We start from the raw sequence: 25867 nt of genomic DNA, 5'->3' as shown, positions 1-25867 counted from the left end.
GGAGGCAAGTAGATTTAGGCTGCTCTGATAGAGCTGTCTCACCATGACTCTGAAGTGTGTGAGCGGAGCAGACGGTTATGGGAATCATGAAACATCAGAACAAGGAAGAGGAGAAAAGAGGAAGAGGCGAAGCGTCACTGACAGGTTCTGAGCGTGAGTGTCTGAAGAGGTGTCTGAAGGCTGAAAATAGGGCTAAATCACACTGCTGCTCTTCGTAGACACGCACACCATGCACAGTGGCAAAGTGGTGGTTTTACACCATGAAGGAAGACGGAATGTTGCTCTTCAGAGATGAAGGATACAAAAAAGGGCTGATTCTGTGAATTTATAGCAGAATGATCCGTTATTTGGCCTCAGACATCCAACATGCAATCGGCAGAAGTAAAGACGACGTTAGGCTACAAACGAACTACAACACGGTCACATGACTTGACATCACCACCACTAAGCTAAGGTTGGTCCAGTGTCCAACGTCACGACGTTTAGTTGTCTCATTTTTCCACTTGATTAACACATAAAAGTATCAAAATTCACGAGTGAGATATTTTAAGTCATGTCAACCACAGACCTTATTTCAGGCATCTAAACAAAAACACATCCAAAAAATAGACATTCATTTCAAGACAAGGAAACCGGAAGTGCAAAAAAGCTCTCTTCTGAGTGTTAGGACTCATTCCTACAGCCCACTATAGGCTAAGTCTGCTTGTCTACCATCGTACCATCGCATGTGGAGAAGATGAATACTTCTATCATTGAACAAACTATGTTGTGGGACAATTATTTCAACTGATTGATAACTGCTTTGCTGACAAATCCTTGATTTCCCCTTGGCTGTTCCTGGGTTTTGTCAAATTTAATTGCAGTTTTCTGGATGACTCCTAGGTGATAAAATAGACCTTGCAGATGTCGAATCATGTTCGATTTTTTGATTTACAACACCTGGTTACATAGAGCTGCCAAAAGCTGTAGCAAATAAAGGATCTTACGCTCTGTCTTTTCATATCACTATGGAATAAACAGCGCTTTACCCCTGTGTAAGGAAATATCTCGTCTGTTGCAAACCCAGTGGCTGAATCCAGCCTTCTCGTATAATGGCCGTAGTCTGTCATGAGGCTGTTTTCTTAATGTTGTTTTCCGCTGTGGATTACACACACATACTCTCTCACAGGACAAATCCCCGACTGAGAAATCCAAACACCCAAGCAGATTCTTTCATCACCCAAAGTCCTTCTCTAGCTATGACGCCGTAGCTGCAGCCCCGCACTCGATAAGCCTCCGTGGCGACGTGGATGTGGCTGCCAGACATTCGGGTTCTCTGCTCTCTCCACAGTCAAACTGTCACGCTCTGAATGGCCTCCGCTGTGGCGCAGATTGTGTGGCCCAGGGCAGGACACGGGATTGCAGTATTGTGAAAATTGCTTTTCTCCTCGCCTTCCTCCACTTTTCTTCTTCCCGCCGTAGTGCGTAGGATATACGCGCACGCATTGTAGATCCATTTTGGAACTATTTTGCTGCTTATTTCAGTCGTGCGTTTGATTCTTTCATGGTGGCTCGCTGCTATTTTCATACTCACTTACACATAGTAACTGGCAGTGATAACATGGCAAGTGTGGACAACGTTTAGAAGACTTGTGACTCCACATTCCTGCCGGAATTGAATCTCACAACCCCCCCCCCCATGACTGCAAAGATCAGGGCATGTTAGAAAGGTCAGGGCCTTAAAATAGGATGGAAGCAGAGTTTGAGACAATAACAGTGATTGACTCACAGATGTGTAGCAGTCCTATATTTCTAGACCATTTCTAATCTAATTAGAAAGTTCTTCACACGAGGCCAGAAATCAACAATGAAAGCACTGACTCGGCCAGACGGCTGCAGGTTGCTCACGGCTGTAAAGCCTCTGTGCCCCCAAGTTTTAAAGGTTCGTACTTTTTTTTTTTAACCATCATTCCCATCAGTAATGGGGCATTCAATCACACCAGGTGGTAAACAACTGTTTATTGTAGAGATCCATTATAGTTTACAGACCCACTTCCTGTTTCAGCTGTGACCTACTGTTCTGTATCCACAGTTGTGCATGAGGAGTTTTCCTGCACAATTTGGGATTATTATACATTTTTGGGCGCCCTCACTTTCAGTTCCCCCTCCATATGAAGTGGTTTTAGATCATCTGACTGCCTGTTTCTCACCTTGTCGACCTTCGTCATAGCCTTGTTGACGCGGTCCGAGATCTCAGCGATGAGCACGGTGCCGTCCTTACAGATTTCTGAAAGGGACAAAAGTAATTTGCCCAAATGACTGAAGCTCCACACAGGCCTATATGGGGCTAAAAGGTCTGAAATAGAGCAATGCGATGGGTCATAATGGTCTTTAAAGGTAATAATTCATGTTGAATACACTCATGTGTTCAGTACTCTCAGGTGAGATTTTCTGGGGTATTTGGTGTGTGTGTGTGTGTGTGTGTGTGTGTGTGTGTGTGTGTGTGTGTGTGTGTGTGTGTGTGTGTGTGTGTGTGTGTGTGTGTGTGACTCTCAACACACAAAACCCACCTCCACTGTACTCGTTCCTCCTCTGGCTTTTGTTCGGGAGAATTGATTGTCCTTTTGTTCGCCGTCGAGATGGATCGCGGCGCTGGCAGGCAGCGTTTTGGTGGAGTTTTACTCAGCCGTCCCGCTTCCTAAATGTGCTTTCATAGCCTCCGTTACACCAATCATTAATTACTCACCCCTGCACGGTGCCGGCCTTGCTGGTTGCCAGGGCGACGGGCCCGGCTGCGAGGTGCGCCGTGGTTTACGTGCTGTTGTTGTGACCGGTGTGTCTTTCCTCTGTTGGTGGTTTCGTTTGCATTGTCTGCAAGTCACACACAGTCTGACCATTTGTCTGGCTGTTCAAATGTTTGGTTTCTCTAATGTGTCTCCTTCATTAGTGTGTTGCCTGTATATGAGCCAAAAACACAAAACAAGCTCTTCCAAAAAACATATCAATATGTCTTAATATGTTAATTAAAAACCTCTGTTTCCTTTTTTCTCTCTCTCTCTCTCTCTCTCTCTCTCTCTCTCTCTCTCTCCATCAGGCCAGCCAGCTCGGAGTCTACCGAGCGTTTGTGGACAACTACGAGCTGGCTGTGGAGACCGCGGAGAAGTGCTGCCAGGCTAACACGCAGTTTGCTGAAATCTCTGAGGTAAGAAGGATGGACGAAAAGAATGGATAACAACACCAAGCAGGGATAGAAATGTGTTTTGTTTTTTTTATTGAAAGCTATACTGCAGAAGTGGAGGAGAGAATTGGACAAAAAGCAAGTGGTTACTGGTTTGGCTCCTACCTCGGAGCTGTTGCAGGAGTTGAATCTGTGATCTCTAAGTCATCGGATCATTTTACGGATATCGGATTTTCACCATCACCTTACACTTAATTGCTTGTTGTAGTCCCATAATTCATGCCTATAATACAAGATATCCTCATTCTGTACTCTTTTCTTGTTTACGTGCAACTTTTCTTTCTCCGAATTCACAAAGCATAGTCGACCTCTAGTGTGGTTCCTGTGGATTTTAACACAAAACACTTGGTCTTGTGTAGCTGTATATTCATTTTCAAAAAAGACTTGTTGCAGCTGGACAGTTTGTGAGAGAGAGAGGCGGTGTCGTCTGGTCACACAAAAATGACAAAGAGGATAACTGACTTGCAGCAGAGTGTTAAATTATGTGTTATTAGGGAAAGGAGCTGTTCTAAGAGCTGCTTAACAGTTTTTGTCCCTGATGCAATGTACTTGCAAAACGCTCTGCCATTATTCACCCACGCAGCTTTTAGCACTTCCCTTCATTTAATTGTGCATGTTCTGCTCAATATTTCTATAGAAATGCAGCCAGAGGCATTTTTTTTATGTGTGTGTGTGTGTGTGTGTGTGTGTGTGTGTGTGTGTGTGTGTGTGTGTGTGTGTGTGTGTGTGTGTGTGTGTATCAGTAACACGTGTGTGTGTGTATCAGTTAAATGGTGGACAGTGCAGAGGATAGCTGCTTGATCTCATTCTCATTACTGACAAGGAAACAGCTGAGCTCAGTATCACCGTCACAGATCGTAAATATGAGCAGTGACAGCATAATAAATTTGTATATTTATATTTTCCCTATACAAGTTCCAACAGCTTTATTTTATCATAGGCATACTATATTTAAAAACACTCATGCTCATGCCTCAAATCTAGTTCTGCAGGCTGATTTTAAACATATCTACATTCCTAGCGGTGCTATATTCAACCAATCTAATGAGGCTGGGAACTGTGGAAGTGATATTACAGCTCTCTTCATCCATTTTGGATTTTTATTCTGTTTGTCCAGCAGCTACAGAAACGGGTTCCGATGCAGCCTTTAAAAAGAAGGTTTCATCACTTTAAATGTTACTCAGTGCAGCAGGCTTATTTAACCAACGTATCTATTTTAATACGAAGCAAATGTACACCGCTGGCTAAGTCTTTTGAGCTCTTTTTTTGTACATATTCTGTCTTCATTTTTCAAGTAGTAGCATCGGTCTTCGTCAGTGTTTTATGAGGCCTACCGGTTAGCGTTGAGGCTGGTGTCTACATGCAGGATGGGGGATTCATCATCGAGGGTTGTTAATGGCCAAAGTAATGATGCGTGACTCCGAGCCATTTGAGCAAGCTGGTGAGGGGAAATGCTGCTGAGGATGGCATAATTAATTTGGAAACGGATGACCTCAGTGCTTGAGCAAGGATAATAACCTCGCTATGTTTTCATATGGATTAACTGCACTGAACGGTTTTTTAAAGGTCTTTTTTAAAAGGGTTTTCCTCGACCGAAATTTTGTCTCCAAACAGAACCTGAAGGTGAGGAGCCCAAAGGACTCAAAGGACCAGACAGCCAAGAACTCTCTAGAAGGTCCGCCACATCATGCTAGTTTTTACTCAATGCTATCCATTAAATTATATACATAAAGCATATTACAGGAATTCAGAAGACAAATAAAAACAAGTCAATCTGGTTTCTCTCCTTCTACCATGCACAGCGTTGCTGTATAAACCAGTGGACCGAGTGACCCGCAGCACATTGGTACTGCATGTAAGTAAGAGTGAGAGCTGAAGCACATCTTAATGATGTCACTAATTGAAGATCTGAAATGTTCTAGTAATTGCCTCTATTGCTTAAAAGTTTAATCTAAATCAAACCAAATCAAATGAGGACTAAACGTTGCCTTTACGTTGTCAGAAAGTAAAATGTAATTGTTTTTTTATTTCAGGTATTTCTTACAAATCTGCTGTCTCACCATCTATAAAACAGTTTCTCCATCAGTACCCGACCCAAGTTGTGTTTATTATGCACAAACCTTGTTTTGACTAAATTAATATTTCTCCATATACCCGCTGTACTCCAGGACTTGCTCAAACACACGCCCACCAGCCACCCGGACCACCCGCTTCTGCAGGACGCCCTGCGGATCTCCCAGAACTTCCTGTCCAGCATCAATGAGGAGACGACGCCCCGACGCCAGTCTATGACCGTCAAGAAGGGAGAGGTGAGCCTTCAGAGATTTACCGAACAGCTGATGACTTGTTTTAATGCATCTCTGAAATCATGACTATGAAATGGAGCAAATAATAATAAGCATCAATGTCTGATTCATACAGACCGTCCCTTGTAATACATTTGATTAACTGTTTCAACAAAAGTAAGACTCAAATGTGATACAACCCGCCCTCCAGACAATCGTCATTTCTATCATCAGTTCAACTCTTCCCAGCTCCGACGCTGAGCATGGTGATGTCATAACTCCGCCCTCTCAATACCCATGAAGTCTTTGCCGAATGAGTGTACAGGAGCCGCCAATCTGCAGCCTAAAGCAGAGCCCATGTCCTTATATGGTCATACCAGGGTTGCCTACTTGAGGGGTGATTCTGTGTTTGCTCTGTGTCTCTCTTCTCCATCCCTCCATCTCCCCTAACGCAAACATGCACACCCACAACCTACACCCCCCCCCCCACCCCCCCCTCGCTGTCTCTGTCATCCCCGGAGATGACTTGCCGCACATGAATGGACGCCTCTTGATTGATAGCTTGCGTGACTCTGCCGTACATTATGCCTTGTAATGAGCCATCGGTCCACTCTGACTGGCAGATTCCAAGTTAATTATTCATAAATGGAGGGTGGGAGCGAACGAGTGAAAAGGCCGTGACGGCTCCTCCCTCTGCTCACAGTGGGGTCATTACCCCCCCCCCCCACACACACACACACACACACACACACACACATTCACACATTCCTGTTCTCTGTTCCATTCACTCGCTCTCTTTCTCTTTAAACACGCACACACACACACACACACACACACACACACGGACACACACACACTTCCCCTCCCATCCCCGCAGGCTCCAGTTCCATCCCAGTTCGTCCAGACCTCCACACCAGTCATCAAATATTTATTATGGATACATGAAAGCAGCGCATGGAAATCGATGGAGCTCATTAAATCGTACCTTAGAGTATATAATATGCCTGAGGGTTTTGTCCACATTTCGGCAACTGAGCTGCAACATATAACTCGCTTCAAAAGACTGTGGTTACCTGGAAAGTTGAGGCGATGATGTCTTGCATTTAATGTAGAGGATTAATGTGTAAATTAAGTGATAGCTTTAGCCAAAAATAAAACTTGAATCACTTCCAGTAGAGAAGATGTGTTCGCAATGTTTCAATATCTGTAATTCCATAAAACGATCAAATGATTTGATCTACCGAGTCAGCGCACCCTCACCCTCTTAAATTGTCGCTCTGCTGAAGCTGAATCTGTTCTCTGACCTCTTCACGATGTCTGTGAACATTAACATCATCACAGCGTTGATAACAGTTCTTTTTTTTTTTTTGTGCCTTCAGATGTCCAAAGGGGACTGAGGCTTGCCCTCATTATTCTTTACTCATGTTTTGTCGACACAAATTTGACGAACGCCGGAATTGTGTCGGCAAAATTACATTCATTTAATTTTTACGGTAGGTTGCTAGCCTTAGCGATCGGTAGCGACACTGGGCTCACACATCTTCTGAGTTGTTTGGCTGCACATCACCTGTCGTTTTCAGAGTTAACACTGAAGGTTTAACGGTGTGTGGGCAACATTTAGTTGCTGCAGTTGCCGATTGGAAGAGGCAAAAAAGTTCAGATAGCACCAGTGTTCAGAGGCCATTATAATGCGACCGGAAATGAAGAGGATTCAGGGAGCGCTGAAGTGTCACTCTTACCCTCCATGTGTGCGCGGTAGTGAGTAACCTGTAGTTTGTTTAGTGGAGGCATGCGAGAGCAGCACAAGTGGCCCCCAGAGGCCATGGCCCAGCCAGAAGAGGGGAGGGGACAAACAGAAGCTGCTTAATTAAAATGCAAATGATGGCGCTGCCTAAATCTCAATTCACCTCCTCGCTCCGCTTTGTTTTACTGTGGGAAAGATGTGCTCCTGTGTGTGTGTGTGTGTGTGTGTGTGTGTGCGTGTGTGCGTGCGTGCGTGCGTGCGTGCGTGCGTGCGTGCGTGCGTGCGTGCGTGCGTGCGTGCGTGCGTGTGTGTGTGTTTCGGGCAGAAATGCCAACCACTTTCAAGTGTCTGTGTGTCTGTCCTTCACTCTACCATAACACAAACTGGCCCCTCCGTATACACACATTGTTTTACACACACACACACACACACACACACACACTGTACACAACAGCAAAACACACAAGCGCAGAGGAAACCCTTCAAGCGTGTCTTCTAAAAATAAACATGGATCTTTGGTAAATTCATGCCATTACTCGCGCTCACGCTCTCAGCGAGGCTCCTCCAAGAGATGGTCAATATTTAATCTGCGTTGTGTGCCGTCAGCTCGCTCTGCCTCACGTCGCTCTTCTTCAGCGTTGCTGCTGCTGATGTTGCGGTCAGCTATTATGAGAAATAGAGAAAGTCAAATTTCTCCTACTGGCTGTATTAATATTGTGAAAAATGTCATCTGATGCGCTGAGACAGCTGATTTGTTAAGGATGTCTCTCCCCCCCCCCCCCCCCGCAGTAGCAGAGCAAAGCACATTTTTATATTTATCAGATTACTGATGTAGAAACTGGAATGTGTGTCTGCATTCGAAGAGGAAAATATGAACCATTATTAATCAAGGGGGGAAAAAAAAATATCTGCGGGCATTCAGTGAATAATAACATAACTCATGAGAACAGCATTATTTAAGCTATTATTGTTGGAGATTTTTTTTTCTCTACAGCATCTGATTCAGAAATTTCTATTCATAACACATTCGTTCTGATTTGATGGAGTCAAAACCTTTGTGAAGGGTTTTTAACGCCATGTTTCATTGTGCAGGGAAAGCAGATGCTTTCGTGTTGCAGTATTCTAATGTCCAGTCTTGCTTTATACCTTCAAATGATTCCCTTCCACAGTTTGAAGCCCGTTCATCCCTAATCAAGCTGTTATCCCTCCCTTTATTGTCTCTCTCTGTCGTGAGATGAGCATGAGTCAGCGTTTCTAGTTTGTCAGTTAGGGCGCTTTGTGTACAGTAATCCTTCTTAAGCTTTTGTGCTTTCTGTTCAACAAACAGAATTTGTGTTGTCTTCTCCGATTACCATCCATAGAAGAAAAGAAAAAAATTAAGATGAAATACAAACTAGATCTTTGAAGGAGGAAGAACATAGCTGCACTGGCCTCTGTGGGATGAAAGGTATACTGTAAGTCTCTCGAACATCTGGCCACACCCAACGTCACAGCTGTAGGTTTTTCCAATACTGACCAAATATCTGCAAAACAAATGCCATTCCTATCAGCCTCAGCTGTAGGCTACTTGCTAATTAGTACATGTCAGCATTCTAACAAACATTACAATCTACACTTTGACGTTGTAATCATGTGCATGTTAGCATGCTAACGTCAGCATTCAGCTCAAAGCTCTGCTGTGCCTAACGGAGCTGCTCTGGCTGTGGAGTCTCTCTCTCTCTCTCTCTCTCTCTCTCTCTCTCTCTCTCTCTCTCTATATATATATATATATATATATATATATATATATATATATATATATATATATATATATATATATATATATATATATATATCTTACATATGGAAGTTTAATCTGCTGAATGTAATTGGCAGTGGATTAAATGCCCTTTAAACTTTAAATCCGCGATCACATTACAGGATCAGAGCGATGGTGTGCGGTGCATTGACGGTGAATTGGTGCTTTTCATATACATGTATAGCTTCACAGTATAGCATGAGCTCCAGTGTGCCTCATTCCTAATGTTGTATTTGAGTAACATGACAAAAACAAGCGGCACATTGTGACCAATGTTTCATTCTAACTAACTGTACTCGACCTAAATATAGACCAGCATGACAGCATGCAGACTGATAGAAGTAAGGCAAGACAGAGCCTTGATTTATATTCTAGCGAGATAATATCCTCAGGAGATTACATTGCATGTGGGATCACTTCATAGATGTGCCATCCTTGTGGCATCAAAGTCCCAAAACCCAAAGATGGAGACTGAATGATGGATTTTACAGTAAATATATCTACCAGAGGCTCTTTATAAAGAGCCATTTCATCATACCTCAGTCTGCATTACAACACAACCTGGAACCGGAAATTAGATTGTTGTGTGCGGTCTGACAGATCACAGCATCACAGTTGCCATTAGAGAAATATGCCAAATAGACAGAAGCTAAATCATCTATCACAGGTCGTCATCATCGCGGACTTCATTATCTAGATGGTAATGAATAATTACATCCACCAGTGGGAATTAGACTTCAATTAAATGCTTATTTTGTGGATCAGAACATGGTTGTAATCTGCTGCAGCATCTTCATGTGTGCATGCAAGTGCATGTGCAGGAAGAAACGCCTCAACAATAGATCACCGCAGTGGGGGCTGTCACATGGTTTTGGTATCAGTACAGTAGGAAACTGCGGCGTGACACGTATCCCAGAGCTGCTCTGTCTCTTTCCTGACTTCGTGCTGCTTTCTCCTTCTCTCCATTCTCCTTGAGCCACTTACTTTTCCTTTTGACATACTCTCAGGCTCACTCTGTCTTTTGTCACCCCCACTTCACCCTCTCCATCAAGCGCAGGCCTTAACACCGACTGACACGGCGTGGTCCTTTGCCAGCGGATGTCCGGTCGGGTTTTGTAAGCACATAAACCTCTCCTACACAAGCATCAGCTCCACTCCAGTGTGTTCTGCTGCCGTGTGGCCGTGATGGAGGTGGGAGGAGGAAGAGGGCAGGAGCGGGGAGGGCACAAAGATGAAGATAGGGATGTGATTGGTTCTGAACAAGTGTGATGTCAGGCCTTACTGCCAGGGCCAGTTGATGTAAGGTTGGCTAGGCGGGGTGCTGCTGTGGCCCCTGGAACAACATGGAAGTGAATAGGAAGCCCTGTGAAGAAAAGAGATTTTGTTTATAATGTAAAACATGCATTAACTGTGGCAAATGGTGGACAACTGTACTCTCTGATTTGCTTGGCTTGTAGCAGCAGTAGATGGACTGTAAAACCTCTTATTTCTGCATATTGGTAATGTTATGTTGCCCATTAGCTGCCATTCTGGTCCTCAGGTGTTGTCCTCTAGCAGCGCCTACTCTGTAATGTTTAACGATGAATTTAATTATTTGTTTGTTCGAACTAAATGCATTTGTAATTAAAACAAAATATCGGTTCGGATAGATAGGTCCAAGTCAACGTGGGTGAAATCCGCTTGAAACTTGCAGACTAATCAGAATTAAAGCAGACACTTTTTCAAATGTCAAAAACACACATTTTTGACTCTTGAAAATTGATCTGTTTTCACAAATTATCATTTGTGCAGTCAAAAGAACAAAAGCAAGGGAAAAAATGTACTATATTGTGTATTCACGAGGTCACTCCCCCCACTAGGTCCTACCTGCTTTGTTTGCTTTGTTAAAATACAACATTTTATTGTATTATTAGGTTATTTTTAACAGTAAGCCTCCCCTGCCCGACCGTTTGTACTCCGCACCACAAGTCAGACCAGGCTTCTGAGCTCGTGAAGGTGGCTCGTTTACTACTGAGTTGTGGTTTGGCATTTCTCTGCTCCGTGTTTTATTGTTCCAAGTCCAAATGTGTTTTCTTACTTGGAAAATGACATCACTGTCCCCTTTTGGCAAATGACAGTATTACACATCTCATTACATAGTCTGACATCAGCGATTCCCGGTCTGCCTTTACCTCATTCATTCCTCTACAACCTGGATTATCATACCAAGATATGACAAAAGCATTTACCAGGTGATTAGTGTAATTAATGCAAATGAATGCAAGACCCTCCACACTTTTTGAGGTAATGACTTGGTTCGTATTTAATGAACATTAGTAGGTTGCACATGAGCTTTGTCACGGATGATTAGGTAAACCGGACATTTTTCATGAAGGAGCGCCAAGAGAAACTTAAATCTAGTCTCCCCGGCTCCCTCCTCGCCTCCACTCTGTTCTTTGTCTTGCTGGTAAAAGAGAGGAGAAGGAATACAGCGTTGGGATGCAGCACAAAGAGGCTCTGCAAACTAACTGTTTCCTGTGCACAAGTTGCAGCGGTGTTACTGACCAACCGCTGTTGTTTGTTGTCGTCACAGAGCCGTCAGCTTCTGAGGGACAGTTTCATGGTGGAGCTGGTGGAGGGCGCCAGGAAGCTGCGGCATGTCTTCCTCTTCACTGATCTGCTGCTCTGCGCCAAGCTGAAGAAACAGATCGGAGGGTAAGAAACGTTGCAAATGGTTTTGTTTTTTTTGTATCTTAGCAGCCGTAGTGAAAATACATAGATTACCAGCATTGCAGTAGTTTGGTAGTGCAGAAGATGGTTGGATTATCTCAAATCGTGAGTCAATCATTTCTTTCTTCGGTTAAAATCCCATAATTAATGAGATCTCAGTTACACAAGATTTCTATATTGGACTTTTTTCATAATCACAGTTATCCTGCTTCTTAATTGTTGTCAAATAAAAAAATGTCTCCTCCCCTTTCCCACTGTCTCCTCCCCCCATTCATCCACATCTTTGATCCATCCTTATCAATCGACTCCTCCTTCACATCCATCTTCTTTACCCACCCTTCACCATCCATCCCTTCTCTTTTGTTCCTCTCCTCTTCCCAACACAGTAAAAACCAACAGTACGACAGTAAGTGGTACATTCCGCTGACTGAGCTGACCTTCCAGGGCCCCGAGGAGACCGAGCCCCTTACCATCCCCCAGGTCCCCGACGAAGAGCTTGACGCCATGAAGGTCAAGATCTCACACCTCCGCAGTGAGATTCAGAGAGAGAAGGTAGCGTCGATGAACGCTTGTTTTGCAAAAACGAAAAAAAAAAAGTCTTGACATTTGAAATTTGAAGTTTGGCCTTTGGGATTATTAAAGTGTTTCATGCAACTTATTGGATACAACATTTTTCTAATACAAGGTGATCAAGGTAACGCAGAAACACAGTCAAACGTTTTCACTGCTGTGATTTCAGAGAGGCAACAAAGGTTCAAAGGTCATTGACCGTCTGAGGAAGAAGCTGTCTGAACAGGAGTCTCTGCTCCTGTTGACGTCTCCGAGCCTCCCCATCAGGGTCTACAACAAGAACGGCAAGGTGATAACACTCTCCAAGTTCATCCCCGTCCTCCCACTGCTCCCCGTACGCTCTCCTTCTCCAGATTTCATCTGCTCTTCTCATTTTACTGCATTTTTTGCCGTCCTCCGCTTCATTCCCATGAAGCACAATATCCCCTAGCTTATCATACTTGGACTTTCTTGTATCAGTTTCTGTGTGATATCTTCCATCTGTTAAAGCCAGCTGGAGGCAGATTCACGAGTTTGAATGTTGATATTGTATGTTTGCACAACTGACACGTTTCCTTTTAATCTGCCTCTCCGCACATTAATCGTTAAGGTAATAACAGCCATCTTGTGTATGTGTTTGTGCTCAGGGTTACAGTTTCCTGATTTCGTCTGACTATGAACGTGCAGAGTGGAGGGAGATAATGAAGGAACAGCAGAAGAAATGTAAGTGTCCTATTAAATGTCCTGTCAGACGACGTCTTCTTCTTCTCTGCGAAGAACATCCAAGACACTTTACATGAAACGTTGAGGCTCAGTGTGGATACATGTACGTCCTCCTGGTCTCTCTGTCTCCTTCACAAGGTTGTTGGTCATTGTATGCAGTGTAATTTACGGTCTACGTTTATTGTCGTCCCTCAAGGTTTGAAAACTTCCTCCTTGACTTCCATGGAGCTGCAGATGTTGACCAACTCCTGTGTCAAACTGCAGACTGTCCACCACATTCCACTTAGCATCAACAAAGAAGGTAAGCTACTATTGTTCACTTGTGAAAGTTGTGGTGACACTTTCTATGAAACTCAGGTCTATAATGCATTACAAACACACCTGTAATGCATTATATTCTGCTTCTAGCGCTGTATAATTAAAGTAATAAGCAACCTAAAATATACATATTGCCTCATAACGATCATCATAAAACATTATAAAGCATTTTTATAATGACTTATAAGATCAATACTTCATAATTGCTGATCATTCATTGACAAGGATCATAGTGTATTATATTTCCCATAGTTGTAGTACAGTATAATCTTTTTAAAAAACATTATAAGCATATATTATATGTAGTATAATCATGTAATGTTTAAAATGCATTATAGATACTTGCAAAAAACAATTTGTGAGGGATCAGCTATTGGTCTTTTTAATTCAAATGCTACATAATTATTTGATTTAGTGTAGGTAGTGTCTGTATAGAGGTGTGCTTACACATTATATTCTTTTTCTGCATACATGTCTTGTATGGCAGCTCTGTTAAAATGGCCGGAAAATTGTCCTGGAAAGAAATGTTTTTGATTAATGATAGTTGTGATTCAGATGAGGACAAAAAGTGCACAGAGGTTTGAGCCACGTGTTTTTTATGCTGTCCACGGCTGTTTTATTTTATCCCTTCCTTCCATGTCTGATTCTGCTCCAAAACAAACAGAGATCTGCATGCTTTTATAATCCCCCTCTCGCTGTCTTTTTTTTCTTCTCCTGACTGTTTTTCCAGAGGATGAATCCCCCGGCCTCCACGGGTTCCTGAATGTAATCGTCCACTCTGCCTCCGGCCTCAAACAGAGCTTGAGTGAGTCACGGCACCTTTAGCCTTCATGCACACAACAGAAAATACATATAATCAGACAAAATGAGTTACTGAGAAAGCTCAACTTTAATTTGACCACTGTGCAGTGGAAAACTGCATTTTACGGGGGGGGGGGGGGGGGGTCTGGTGGAGGCTTTTAGAAGTACGCATTTCCCTCAGACTTTACTTTAGGTTCATCTTTCAAGTTTCACTACTTAGATTTGGGTTTAATTTGTAGGAATTGACATTTTTTTAAATTGTCATTTTGGTATATTTACTGAGTCGCAAAACATTTGGACAAATTAATCGTGACTTATTCCTATTTCGCTTTCTGGTGATAACATTTAGCCAGTTCAATTGTTACTGTAATGCATCCACGAATAACAATTCAGTAGCCATATGAATGTCATATGTTTTCAACACTCCCCTCTCTGCCAGATCTCTACTGCACATTGGAGGTGGATTCCTTTGGCTTCTTTTCAAGCAAAGCCAAGACGAGAGTGTATCGATACACTACTGAACCCAAATGGAACGAGGTGAGAGACTGTACCGCACATGTTCCGCTTGGAAGGACATGTCCCTGCAGAGTCTTTGTACATAATAGAGGGGTCGGGTGATGAGTCAATGCTGAAATACACTGTAACGTCTACGTTGCAACCTACAGGCCTTCCAAAGTTAATGATGGAATTTTTTTTTTTTCATGCGCATTTACTTCTTGGTAGAGTTTGTGCGGCCTGCTATGTATCTAACATCTGGTCCTGTAATCAGCAGTCAGCTGGCCATCTTCGAGTAAGCCCCTGCGAACATGTAACAAAACCACACGTGTGCGCATTCTGTGCGCATGCAAGCAGACGTACATATATATATATATATACGAACACGACTGCATTGATGGCACAGCTGGATGTTGGAGGTTAGCAGGGCAGAGGAGAGCTTTGAGACACAATCAGTGGATCGGTTCATCGGCGGCACAATTTCTTTTCTTTCTTTTTTTTTCCATCGTGGACCCAAAGACTCTTTGAGGATTTTGCTCAGCAAAGTGGAAATAATATCAGCTAATGAGGAGCTGCTGGTGATGACTCACATCTCTCCAAATGTTAAGTGAACCAACACAGTGTGGGCCCCGGAACGACGTGCAAAACATATGCAGAGTGCCCCTGTGCATAATTACAGGGAATGTTGGTCAGCTGTGTGGTGGGATGTATGAATTAAGATGCAGGGTGGATGCAGATTTTTATATATTGTCATTCTTGTTGTTATTACCGTCTCCATTGTTGTCATTGTCCTTGAATGAAATCTAATCTCCCTAAAACCATCTTCTTCTTCTTCCCCTAAGGAGTTTGAGATTGAGCTGGAGGGCTCTCAGACCCTGAGGCTGCTCTGCTATGAGAAGTGCTACAACAAGACCAAGCAGAACAAAGAGGATGGAGAGAGCACAGACCGCATCATGGGGAAAGGACAGATCCCGGTATGACATGACGTCACCTCCCCCCCCCCCCCCACATTCAGCAGACCCAACATGACTCATTACTGATACGCAGTTATGTCACCACCACTGCCACAGAGCATGAAATCCATATTATTGCTCAGTGAGCCACTTAAACTGAGCATGATGTAAAAATTGCTGATTAGATTAATTACCCTAATATGTTATGGGTGGGTGGCGGTTGGTTATATGGAGAGAAATCGCCGTTCAGAGGATGTGCATCATTTTTGATAGAATGACACGAAGCTTTCATTTTCATGCCGTTGAGCTATCTATCGCTGTGCTGCCAGGCTAAGCTGTTCAAAGCGTCGCTCACAGTCCAGAGTCTGCAACGGCTATTGAGTAACAGCAATGCCATCCTGCACGTGTGGAAATGACGTCGATACTATCAGCTGCTCCGTTCATTCAAAAGTGCCCAAAACTCTGATAAAACGGCAAAAAAAAATGAAACAACAGAGATACTGTGAGACTGGCTGATCGCAGGTTAATAGCAGGTCTAGATGGCAGGTGAGATTAGGTTGCCAAGACGACGCCAGCCTTGCAGGATAATGGCAAGTGTCACTCAGGAGATCAACAGAGAGAAAGCAAAGATACAGGAGAGAGAGAGAGAGAGAGAGAGAGAGAGCGAGCGAAGCAGACAGACGGAGAGATTTTGTCGGAAACAACGAGTCTCGTCGTTGATTCACCGCCTCTCAAAAACGTGCTTCTCTTGCTCCTCCACCCACAGCAGGGCGGGTGTTTGTGTTTGTCTTTGTGTGTGAGATAATGCATCTCTGAACATTGTTTGAACTCACACCCACAAAAACACACAAATGGATCTTAACTCTGCGTCTTATTTGGTGTTTTTCTCAAAGGAACTGAGAAACAAAAAGCAAGAAAAACTGAAGAAAATACAAAACCACTAGAAAAATACAAATGAGAGTCCCTCTTTATACATGTGATATTAAAATGAACCAGTCATAGAAGAATGAAATATCAGCCTCATGTTATAGTATCAGTATTCATTTTGAGCAGCCTGTATCTTTCACACTTTGTTCAAATTGCAGCAGCCTCACTGCCAGCGGTGAATCACAGTCACATGCTCCACCTAGTGGTTCCTCTGGTAATCCTGTCACAGCGCCACATCTTGACAGATGATGTCATTCAAAACAAACCACCCAGAGTGGTGAGAAAGTCGCTCAGCAGGATTTTCATAAATCCAGGGCAAGAAACTGCCGCTCCTGTCCTCAGCAGAAGCCACAGTGGCTGTTTATTTCCCACAGATTACTGATCAGTTTTAGTGGTTTACCAACCGAATGAATGTTTAGAATATAATAAAATAACCATTATATCTTACTAGATAGGCTGGTAGCCAAACAGCATGTAAATATAGTGCAATTTAAATGTTTATTTCTCTTCATTCTCTATGCATAATCAGCCAAAACGTATTGTCTCAGCTCATACTGTTTGCTTCACGTCAGCATTAAACACGGTGTAGTTTTACAGATCTGTGATTTATTGGAAATGTTGTTCAACAGCACAGCACCATCGACCGATAAAGGCTGAGATAAAATCGTATTTGTTGGCCAAAAACTTGAGCGTTAAAACATTTTTATTAGGAAGCAAAAACAGGAGCTGCGCTGTTATTTCATGCAATGTAATTCTTTGTAGATAAACGGCTCAGAAGAGCACTCTCAGCAGTGAAAGATTCAGTTATGAGAAACATGATCCAGCTTTGCTCACTCAAGAGGCTTAGCTAAACATTCAACATACAGTATACTGTGTGTATGTTTATTGGGTTGTGTTAGATCTGTGTGTGTGTACTCAGATTGTATTGCCCCAGATGGCATGTCTCTGCAGATCTGAGTGGTTTTTGTGCACGTTTTTGTGTGAATTTAGTCTCTTTGAACAAGCTAGATTTGTTTATCATATTTATGAGAATACAATAAAGTGACGTACCGTACAACAAAACCACCTTTGAAAACATTCCACTAAGATAAAGGGAAGATTTGTACTGTTGATGCAATTATAACTTTATGCTACTTTAACTTTATTACAAGTCCGTGGCCTCTAGACCTCCTTAATGTTGTACATATCTAACAAACGCATGGGTAGTGGTGGAAGACGTTTTACTTCCAATGCAACAATGTAGAAAAACTCCATTACAAGTAAAAGTCACAATCTTAAGCATTTGAATAGCGAATCGCTAATGATGATCTAAAAGCATCAGCTGTGTGGATGTTATGAAATACCTCTGTAGCTCAAATATAATGTCCCTTAATATATGCTAACATGTTTTCTCCTTTTGTGTCATCTCCACCAGCTCGACCCTCCGACTCTCCAAGGCAAAGACTGGCAGAGAACAGTTATTCCCATGAATGGGGTGAGTAGATAGATTCTACTTTTTCCTCTATTTCCTCCCCAAGCATTTCAAAAGCTATCTAGTTTCTCTAAATACTCATAATAGGTGTCCCTGTTATGTAGCTCCAATGCAGCCTTACATTACTATTTGGACTATTTGAAACAATTTCTCCAGGATGTAGTTGATATCTCTGTGAAGTCTACATCTGGCGTTTAACATGGCAGGATTTCCTCCAGATCATGGAAAGCCATTGCAGATGGATGTCAGGCTTGTAAACCTGTTTCAACTTCAAGCCCTTTTTTTTCCCCGTGTCAGATCGAGGTTAAACTGTCCATGAAGTTCACCAGCCGAGAGTTCAGCCTGAAGAGGATGCCCTCACGGAAACCCATGGGTGTGTTTGGTGTCAAGATCTCCACAGTGACCAGGTGAGTTGACGTTCAAACACACAGATGCTGCCTGATCATGAGTAACCATCTGATCACCTGTGCTGTTAAACCCCAAACTGTTCTCCTTGCATCCATTGGTCTAGTGTCGGTCTATCAGGGCACATTTGTATTTGTTAATGGCGTTCCTCAGGGCTCGATTCCAGGCCTCCTCTTCTTCTCTGCATTCTCTGTGCTAATAGTTTTGTTTCTTTACTCACATCCTACAATGTTATGCTGAGGGTTCAATGTTGACACAAAAGGTTAGAGCACTCGCCAATGTTTGCCTAGCTGCCATCTCCAGTTGGATGAATGTTTGTCCTGAGGACCTTCTCTTCAGCATTAACAAATCCACCTTCTCCCCTGTGCAGACTGCCACATGTCTCATTCTTATCCTAGACAGTAGCAGGCTCTCTGTAAACACTTCATCTGCAGCTGTAGTAGAAGCCTCAGTGTGTTGTGTTTGTGGCCATTGTTGCTGCTGATGAATTACAAGTGGGTTAACTAGATTTACCAGCAAAAAAAAAATCAATTAGTGCTGCAGATAAATAATTTAAACATAAACACAAGCAAAGAGCCAGAGGCATAACTGGCCCCTCAAGTAGTCATAACAATGCAAACCACAGCCGGGTTCAATTTCCCCTTTTTTTTTCCTCAATAAAACAAAACGTTAAGTGCCTCGTGATTTATTCAGTATTTATGCTGTTCAGTGTTCCACTTAATGTAAATCATAACATAATCATTCATGTTTGTCTCCATCTAGGAGAGAGCGCTCCAAGGTGCCCTACATTGTCCGGCAGTGCCTAGAGGAGATTGAAAGGAGGGGTATGGAGGAGGTGGGCATCTACAGAGTATCAGGAGTGGCCACTGACATTCAGGCCTTGAAGACCGCCTTTGACACCAGTGAGTACACCCTTCATCTGCACACAGTAGGTGTGGAGATGAAGAACAAATCTCTTTGATTTAACTCGTACTGCCGTCACCCTGTAAGGTTATAAAAGTGTAACTGCTGTGCATTTCTAGGAAAGGTGGCTGAGAAGATTTATTGACCGTCACCCGAAGGAAACCCTTTTTCTAATCTTTCTGTTTCTGTTGATCAGGTGATCATTGTTCTGTGAGTCTGACTGTGAGTTAACACGAGGCGTTTTCTCTGATGTCAAACAATTAACCAGACGTGTGAACTAATTCCGTATGACCTTGCATTTGCATTTTGTGTGTGTGTGTGTGTGTGTGTGTGTGTGTGTGTGTGTGTGTGTGTGTGTGCTATTTTTGAATGTATCTTGTGTCGAGTGTGTGTACTTAACTGTAATTCTGATGAAAAATAAGACGCATGGAGACTGCTGCTTGTGCCGAGGTGTTTCCAAGACTTATCACCTTCCTTTAAGGGGGGGCGGGGCCGCAACCTCCTGACTTCATGTTGTTCTCGTCTCTCTCTCTCCTGCAGACCATAAAGATGTGTCGGTGATGATGAGTGAGATGGACGTCAATGCCATCGCTGGGACCTTGAAGCTGTACTTCAGAGAGCTGCCAGAGCCGCTCTTTACCGATGACCTCTACCCCAATTTTGCAGGCGGCATCAGTAAGTGACAAACACAGCTAATTATCAGTAGTTCAAGGTAAAAGTCCTGCATTTGTAGTACATGTAAAATCTCCCTTCCTTTCTGTGCAGCCCTATCTGATAGTGTTGCCAAAGAGAGCTGTATGTTGAACTTACTGCTGTCCCTGCCTGAGCCCAACCTGGTCACATTCCTTTTCCTCTTGGATCACATGAAGAGGTAAACACACACATGCTTGCATCATAAGTAGAGAGGGATGCCCACATACACACAGATCAATCACTGCACATCAACGTCACCCCCATGTGCTCCTCTGATCTCTCCACGCCACTAATGGACTTGTCTGTCATTGTCTCCTCAGGGTGGCAGAGAAGGAAAGCATCAACAAGATGTCTCTCCACAACCTGGCGACGGTGTTTGGGCCGACCTTGCTGAGGCCTTCTGAGAAGGACAGCAAGATCCCCGCTAACCCCACCCAGCCCATCAGTATGGGGGACAGCTGGTCCCTGGAAGTCATGGCGCAGGTGCGCCATAAAGATCTTTTTCTGGCATTTTTGTCTTTGTGAAGCTTTTTCAGAAAAAGTTGCTCCGCTAACTGCAAGCTGGAGCAACCAGAACCTCATTTGTCTTTCTCCCGTTTTTCTTTTTCATTGCAGGTCCAAGTGTTGCTGTATTTCCTCCAGCTTGAGACGATCCCCACCCCGGACAGTAAACGACAGAGCATCCTCTTCTCCACCGAAGTATAGAGCTAGCATTGACATTGACATTAACCTTGAACCTGAGACTTTGAAATTGAGACGGACCGTGGCTCAAAGTGAGCCTATAGTAGTATGCTTTTGAATTAACTGATCAGATTGCATTAGGCTCTCGCAGCTGGAAAGGATTGTCTCTGACGTTGCCTGCCTCCCTCAAACAGAGGAGGGCGCCGCTGGTCTTTCCCGCTACCTTCAGTAGCGATGTTGGGCGCGTCTGACCTCTACATTTCTCCACCGAGCTCTTTGCTGGTCTTAACATTGAACCTTTACGGCTCGTCGACGGTTGTGGTTCATACTGCAAGAAGTTGTCAGAATCAGTCCATAATAGAAGGAAATACGCCTTTCTTGATTCTTGATTTAGTTTGCCAACAAATCAGAAATTCCATGTACCTTTTTGTTTGGGCATTATCCTCTTATTATTTTGGACAATCATCAGCTCTCAAGGCAAAATATGTTGATCCATCTCAAACATTGCATCATGTCCCGCAGGGTAGAAGTCTAACCGTGTCTTACATAACCTCAGCACGTTGTTACAGAGAAGACTAGAGGAAACATTTGTGCCGTTTGTAGGCGTTTAAACATGAACATCCAGAGCCGCCACAGTACCGGCTTTTCTTCTTGGCGTGAGGAAGCCGACACGTGTGCGCTGAGGCGTTTACAACGTAAACAAACCCCGACGCTGCCGCTTGAAAAAGGGACTGTGAGACATTTCAAACATTAGTAATACACTGCAATCTGCCTGCCTGCGTTTTTTCTTTAAGACCATAAAAGCAAATTTCCTGTTGTTGTGTTGTTTGTGTCTCGAGGTAGTCTTCAGCTTGAATACCGAGGAAGCAATATATTTTCTAACATAGGATGTCTGTGTTCGTACTTTTGCAGACGAAATGTCCTTGTTATTGTAACATAGAACATCTTGCCAAATTAATATGTTGTTCGTTTGTTTCTAGGAGAAAAGGAAGCGGTTGTATTTACAGATACAGTATGTACATAATCTTAAAGTTGTATTTTTTTTCTTTCTTTTTGTTAAACAGTATAATCCTTGTTGCTATTATTGTAATTTATTTTGGAGGGGGGGGGGGGGGGGGGGGCTGGGGGGAGAAATCGTTTTTTTTCTATGTGAATGTTTTTTTTTCTGTTTGATTAAGAAAGTGGTAGGTCTTAGCCTTGACTTCAAGTCCTGCAGTAAATAAGCAGGATTTAGCCTTGTTCTTATAGAATTTACTCAGCTGTTCTGTCCAGCCTATCGATTCATTCATTTTAGATATTATTATAAAAGGTAACACACACACACACACACACACACACACACACACACACACACACACATTGTAGTTACATTACTGTATGCTGCTGTGGAAAAGGCACAAGCTCTTTAACTGCTGGGTGTTCCTCAGCAGAACGTCTCCCATCCAGAGACCGTCGCCTGTCTAGTGTAGACATTATGCAACGTCATAATAGAGCACACACACACACACACACACACACACACACACACACACACACACACACACACACACACACACACGCATACGACATTGTCTCTCTTTTTGTACCATTTAATCTGCGGCTGCAGAAGTGCACTCAATGCGACGTTAGAACTACTGTATTATGATTCAAGTAACCTGAGAGCACTCTGCATTTATGCCCATTGAAGAGCATATCTGTTGGTTATAATGAAGGAATATTATTTTGTTTCATCTTCTCCTGACATCTTTTTTTTCTTATTTATCTCAAGCATCTGTTCTTTGACTGTTCTTCATCCCGTTAAGCCCGAAGATGTCCAACTCAACGGCCAATTCAATTAAGACATTTTATTGATTCTAAAATAATACATTTCTCATTTTAATTTCTGTGTCCTTGATTTAACATGCAGGCATGTTTTATTGTTGTTGTTCTTTTTTCATTTTGGTCGTGTTATTGCTGTCTAGACTTTGGGGTTTTGGTAACCCATGAGTATCTTGGTTTACATTATTACAGCATGTCCTTTTCTGGCCAATTTAAAGAACACGTTCACAAAAAAATGCAAAACTATCCGTTAGGAGTAAACATCACTGTTGGTTTCCACATATATATTAGGCATAAAACTATAACCAATTGACCAGTTTAATGGATCTGATAAGGGCTCGTGTGTGGTTGTGTCTATCTTTAAGATAACGCAGGGAGGGGCGTAAGTGAGAAAATGTTATTAATAACACATTTAACGTTTACTTCAAGGAGTCGTTCCTTTTGGATCCATATCAGCTCTCTTGATGTTAAGTCATTTACACTCAAATGCACACGATCATATAGACTACAACATCATTATTGTACCAACCCCAGATATATCAATGTCCAGATTTTGTCTTCATGCCTTTTTAATGTGCTTTCACTAATGTTGGCCTATTGTAGCATGCACACAATGTTTCATCATCTAATGTGTTATGATGTGAGACCGAGAATGAATCCACCGTACATTCATTCATTCATTCATTCATTAGTCACCTTTATAACAAGTCCCGATTGCCTACACTGTTTTACCCTATCGTGCCTCGACACTTTTCTTCTTCTGTGGTTTTGGTTTTGCGCCTGTGGTTTTCTGAAACGTTGTTCAGTCTCCTGTTGCCTTTGCTGAGGACAGCCACACACCGTTCATCTCTTAAAGACTAAGACAGGACCTTAACCTTAAGCATGGTCTTAGCTCATACTCTACATGCCCTTCATCTTCATCTGACTGTGATGCTGTAATTCAAAATGTGTTGAAGTCAGTCTTAATTGGGCAAAGGACAGACTTTCTTTGCCCTTCTCCTTGTTTGGCTCTTAACATTTTCTGCTCCTTTAATGCCTTTTATTCTTATTTATTTATGCTTTGTCCCTGTTCGGTATAAGAAGGTCTACTGGATCTATTTATTTATGATATAATATCATCTGAAGCTAAATTAATGTTAGGAAAAATGGTCTTTATGTGGTGTGCTTTCTTTGGGGAAATGTAAGTCTTATGTTACAGTCTGTTTATTGAACATCCTGTTGACGTTTCAACTGTTTGTCGCTATCTCGTCCGAGAATCACGACCACTGTGTACAACTGCAAACACCTTTGAACTCCCTGAACTCCTGCAGCGTCGGCTCACCTCCGCAGTTAGACGCGTTGTACAACAGACTGGCCACTGTGATTGTTCATCTGATCTAGACAACTGAATGGCAGACGCAGCTTCCTGTCAATCTAAAAGGTAGATTCCGTGAGTTTGCGCAACTCAAAACTTCTATCATTTTCCACGGAGTTGTATAATATGTATTATACTAGAGAGTACATTATTTGGTTTCCGTTTTATTTATTGTGGCGTCCGCTGGCGCATTGTCGTCGAGGGTTGAGCCGGTACGCCTCTAGTCTCTTTGAAAAGCCAAGCTGTCCGTATGTGGTAGAGGACAAGAGTCTTATATTGCTCTAAAATCGGCATTTGTTTTTTGGTCTGTTTGATTGTCAGTGTAACTGCATGTACCCTCCATAACCTCAGTCCCTCTGTACATCAACAAGTAAATACAGTAGAAAAAGTTACATTTTTCTGTGGAATAGCCTGAAGATATGGAACATATTGCTCTATATGAAAGTTACAAAGCTCGTCCATTTATTGTACATGACCCTGGTAATTATCACACTTCCATGCCGTAGTTAATACTATCAAATAACCCTCTACTGCCACTTCTACCACATCCAACTGACTAAAACTTTAACCTTCGGAAACACGATAGTTTTGTTTCGACGCTTAACGCATAAAGCCGAGGACGAGACTTGCTGACCAACCACTTTTTACCTTCCTCAATTTTTTGAACTCTTGTTCCTGTTCAATATTAAATGTTCTGCTTGTAGAACTGTAAAAAGGAATACCGTATTCTGAGGGCAAACATGTTTGGAAGGCATTTGCAGCCTGTTTGTACACAAAACTGTTAAATAAAATCTCCTTGTAACTACATAGAACGACGTCTGTGGGTTTTCTTTTTTAATTTCTGAATTAATTTGTGACTTTAAAAGAAACTATACAACATAAGAATGATTACGCCATGACGGACTTGGCGTGAATACAGCAAATTCTGATGTTCACATTATATTTAGTGCATAAATGATATTATCTATCCAGTGACGTACAAGACTCGTGACGCATTTGAAAGACAATGAATATAAATAGAAATGACTGATTCAAAGTATTTTTAAATATATCAACTTGCAAGCAAACCTTTTAATGGAAATGTTTCATTTGTAGGTCGACTCCCTGTGTTCTCTGTTCAGGAAAGGTTTCACTTAAAATGTAGCAGTACTTAGATACATGTACAATATATTAATGTTATCAACATAACTGGAACATGTCTTATATTTATAGAAGCTTTCTTTCTTGCATGTTTCAATATGTTGAAGCATGCAAACATTGAAGGATGGTGTTAATCATGAGGTGTGTAAAAAGCTTTGATGAGTTAATGGGATGCAGCCCAATATCGGCAGGGAGGGCATTGTGGGTAGACATAGTCCTTCTATTATTTGGAGATGCACTCAACTTGAAAAAGGTAGAAATTAAGACTTTTATAGAGCCCGTCATTTTACTGCCTATTGTAAAATATTTCAGATGCAGGACAACAGCAGGGGCGAAGAGGAAAAGAGTGACTCCCACTGGCTGAACTCAGGTCTAGCAGGTTAAGCTTGTCGCTGAAAATTGACTGTTTCAATATCTATACTCCCATTAAGTGTGGCAGAAAAAGACTTAGTATGCCGAGTATGTCAAATGCAGTGTGCCAAGATACCAGGATGTCCTACTTTCCTACAGTAGCGTTTTTGCAATATGCAAGCCAGCGTGCTTTTCTGGCTATTCGGACCCACAATCCTCTGCGTAGACGAGTAAGAAGGTCAAAAGTTCAAGATGCAATGTTGAATGACAAAGTAGTATGTCTCAATTGAACGCACAATGCATGCAACAGTAGCTACTTTGTAGGTGCGGCTGCAGTGCATGCTAAAAGTAAAAAGAAAAAGCATGCGATTTGGAACGCAGAGCTCAAGTTGTGAACAGAACGGGTCTGGAGGCGGCGGCGCTGTCGCAGAAGGTGAAAGAAGTGGGAGGAGCCTAGCTTCATCAGCGCCTACACATATGGGACTAAGTTCAGTTGTGAGCCTTTTGAAATTACCCGCAGCAGAACCCTCGG

At 42.6% G+C, this 25867-nt stretch overlaps 1 protein-coding gene across 1 annotated transcript in view; it reads left to right on the top strand.

Moving 5' to 3' along the window:
- bcr (BCR activator of RhoGEF and GTPase) overlaps window positions 1-21785 on the top strand; it is a 68260-nt gene extending 46475 nt beyond the window's left edge. The window contains exons 6-24 of the mRNA XM_068705874.1: window positions 3074-3181; window positions 4832-4892; window positions 5020-5072; window positions 5386-5526; window positions 11617-11738; window positions 12140-12305; window positions 12493-12612; window positions 12950-13025; window positions 13222-13326; window positions 14074-14148; window positions 14584-14681; window positions 15482-15613; window positions 17934-17993; window positions 18288-18397; window positions 19158-19297; window positions 19839-19973; window positions 20064-20169; window positions 20312-20474; window positions 20607-21785. Of these exons, the coding sequence (XP_068561975.1) occupies window positions 3074-3181; window positions 4832-4892; window positions 5020-5072; window positions 5386-5526; window positions 11617-11738; window positions 12140-12305; window positions 12493-12612; window positions 12950-13025; window positions 13222-13326; window positions 14074-14148; window positions 14584-14681; window positions 15482-15613; window positions 17934-17993; window positions 18288-18397; window positions 19158-19297; window positions 19839-19973; window positions 20064-20169; window positions 20312-20474; window positions 20607-20696 (2061 nt within the window). The 3' untranslated portion in view covers window positions 20697-21785. The remainder of the gene's footprint in view (window positions 1-3073; window positions 3182-4831; window positions 4893-5019; window positions 5073-5385; window positions 5527-11616; window positions 11739-12139; window positions 12306-12492; window positions 12613-12949; window positions 13026-13221; window positions 13327-14073; window positions 14149-14583; window positions 14682-15481; window positions 15614-17933; window positions 17994-18287; window positions 18398-19157; window positions 19298-19838; window positions 19974-20063; window positions 20170-20311; window positions 20475-20606) is intronic.
- The last annotated feature ends 4082 nt before the right edge of the window (window positions 21786-25867 follow it).

The sequence above is a fragment of the Cebidichthys violaceus genome, unplaced genomic scaffold, assembly GCF_023349555.1.
Source record: "Cebidichthys violaceus isolate CVI_PGR_0920_01 unplaced genomic scaffold, fCebVio1.0.p SCAF_12, whole genome shotgun sequence".
NCBI lineage: Eukaryota > Metazoa > Chordata > Actinopteri > Perciformes > Stichaeidae > Cebidichthys > Cebidichthys violaceus.
This window is presented reverse-complemented; position numbering and strand designations above follow the sequence as displayed.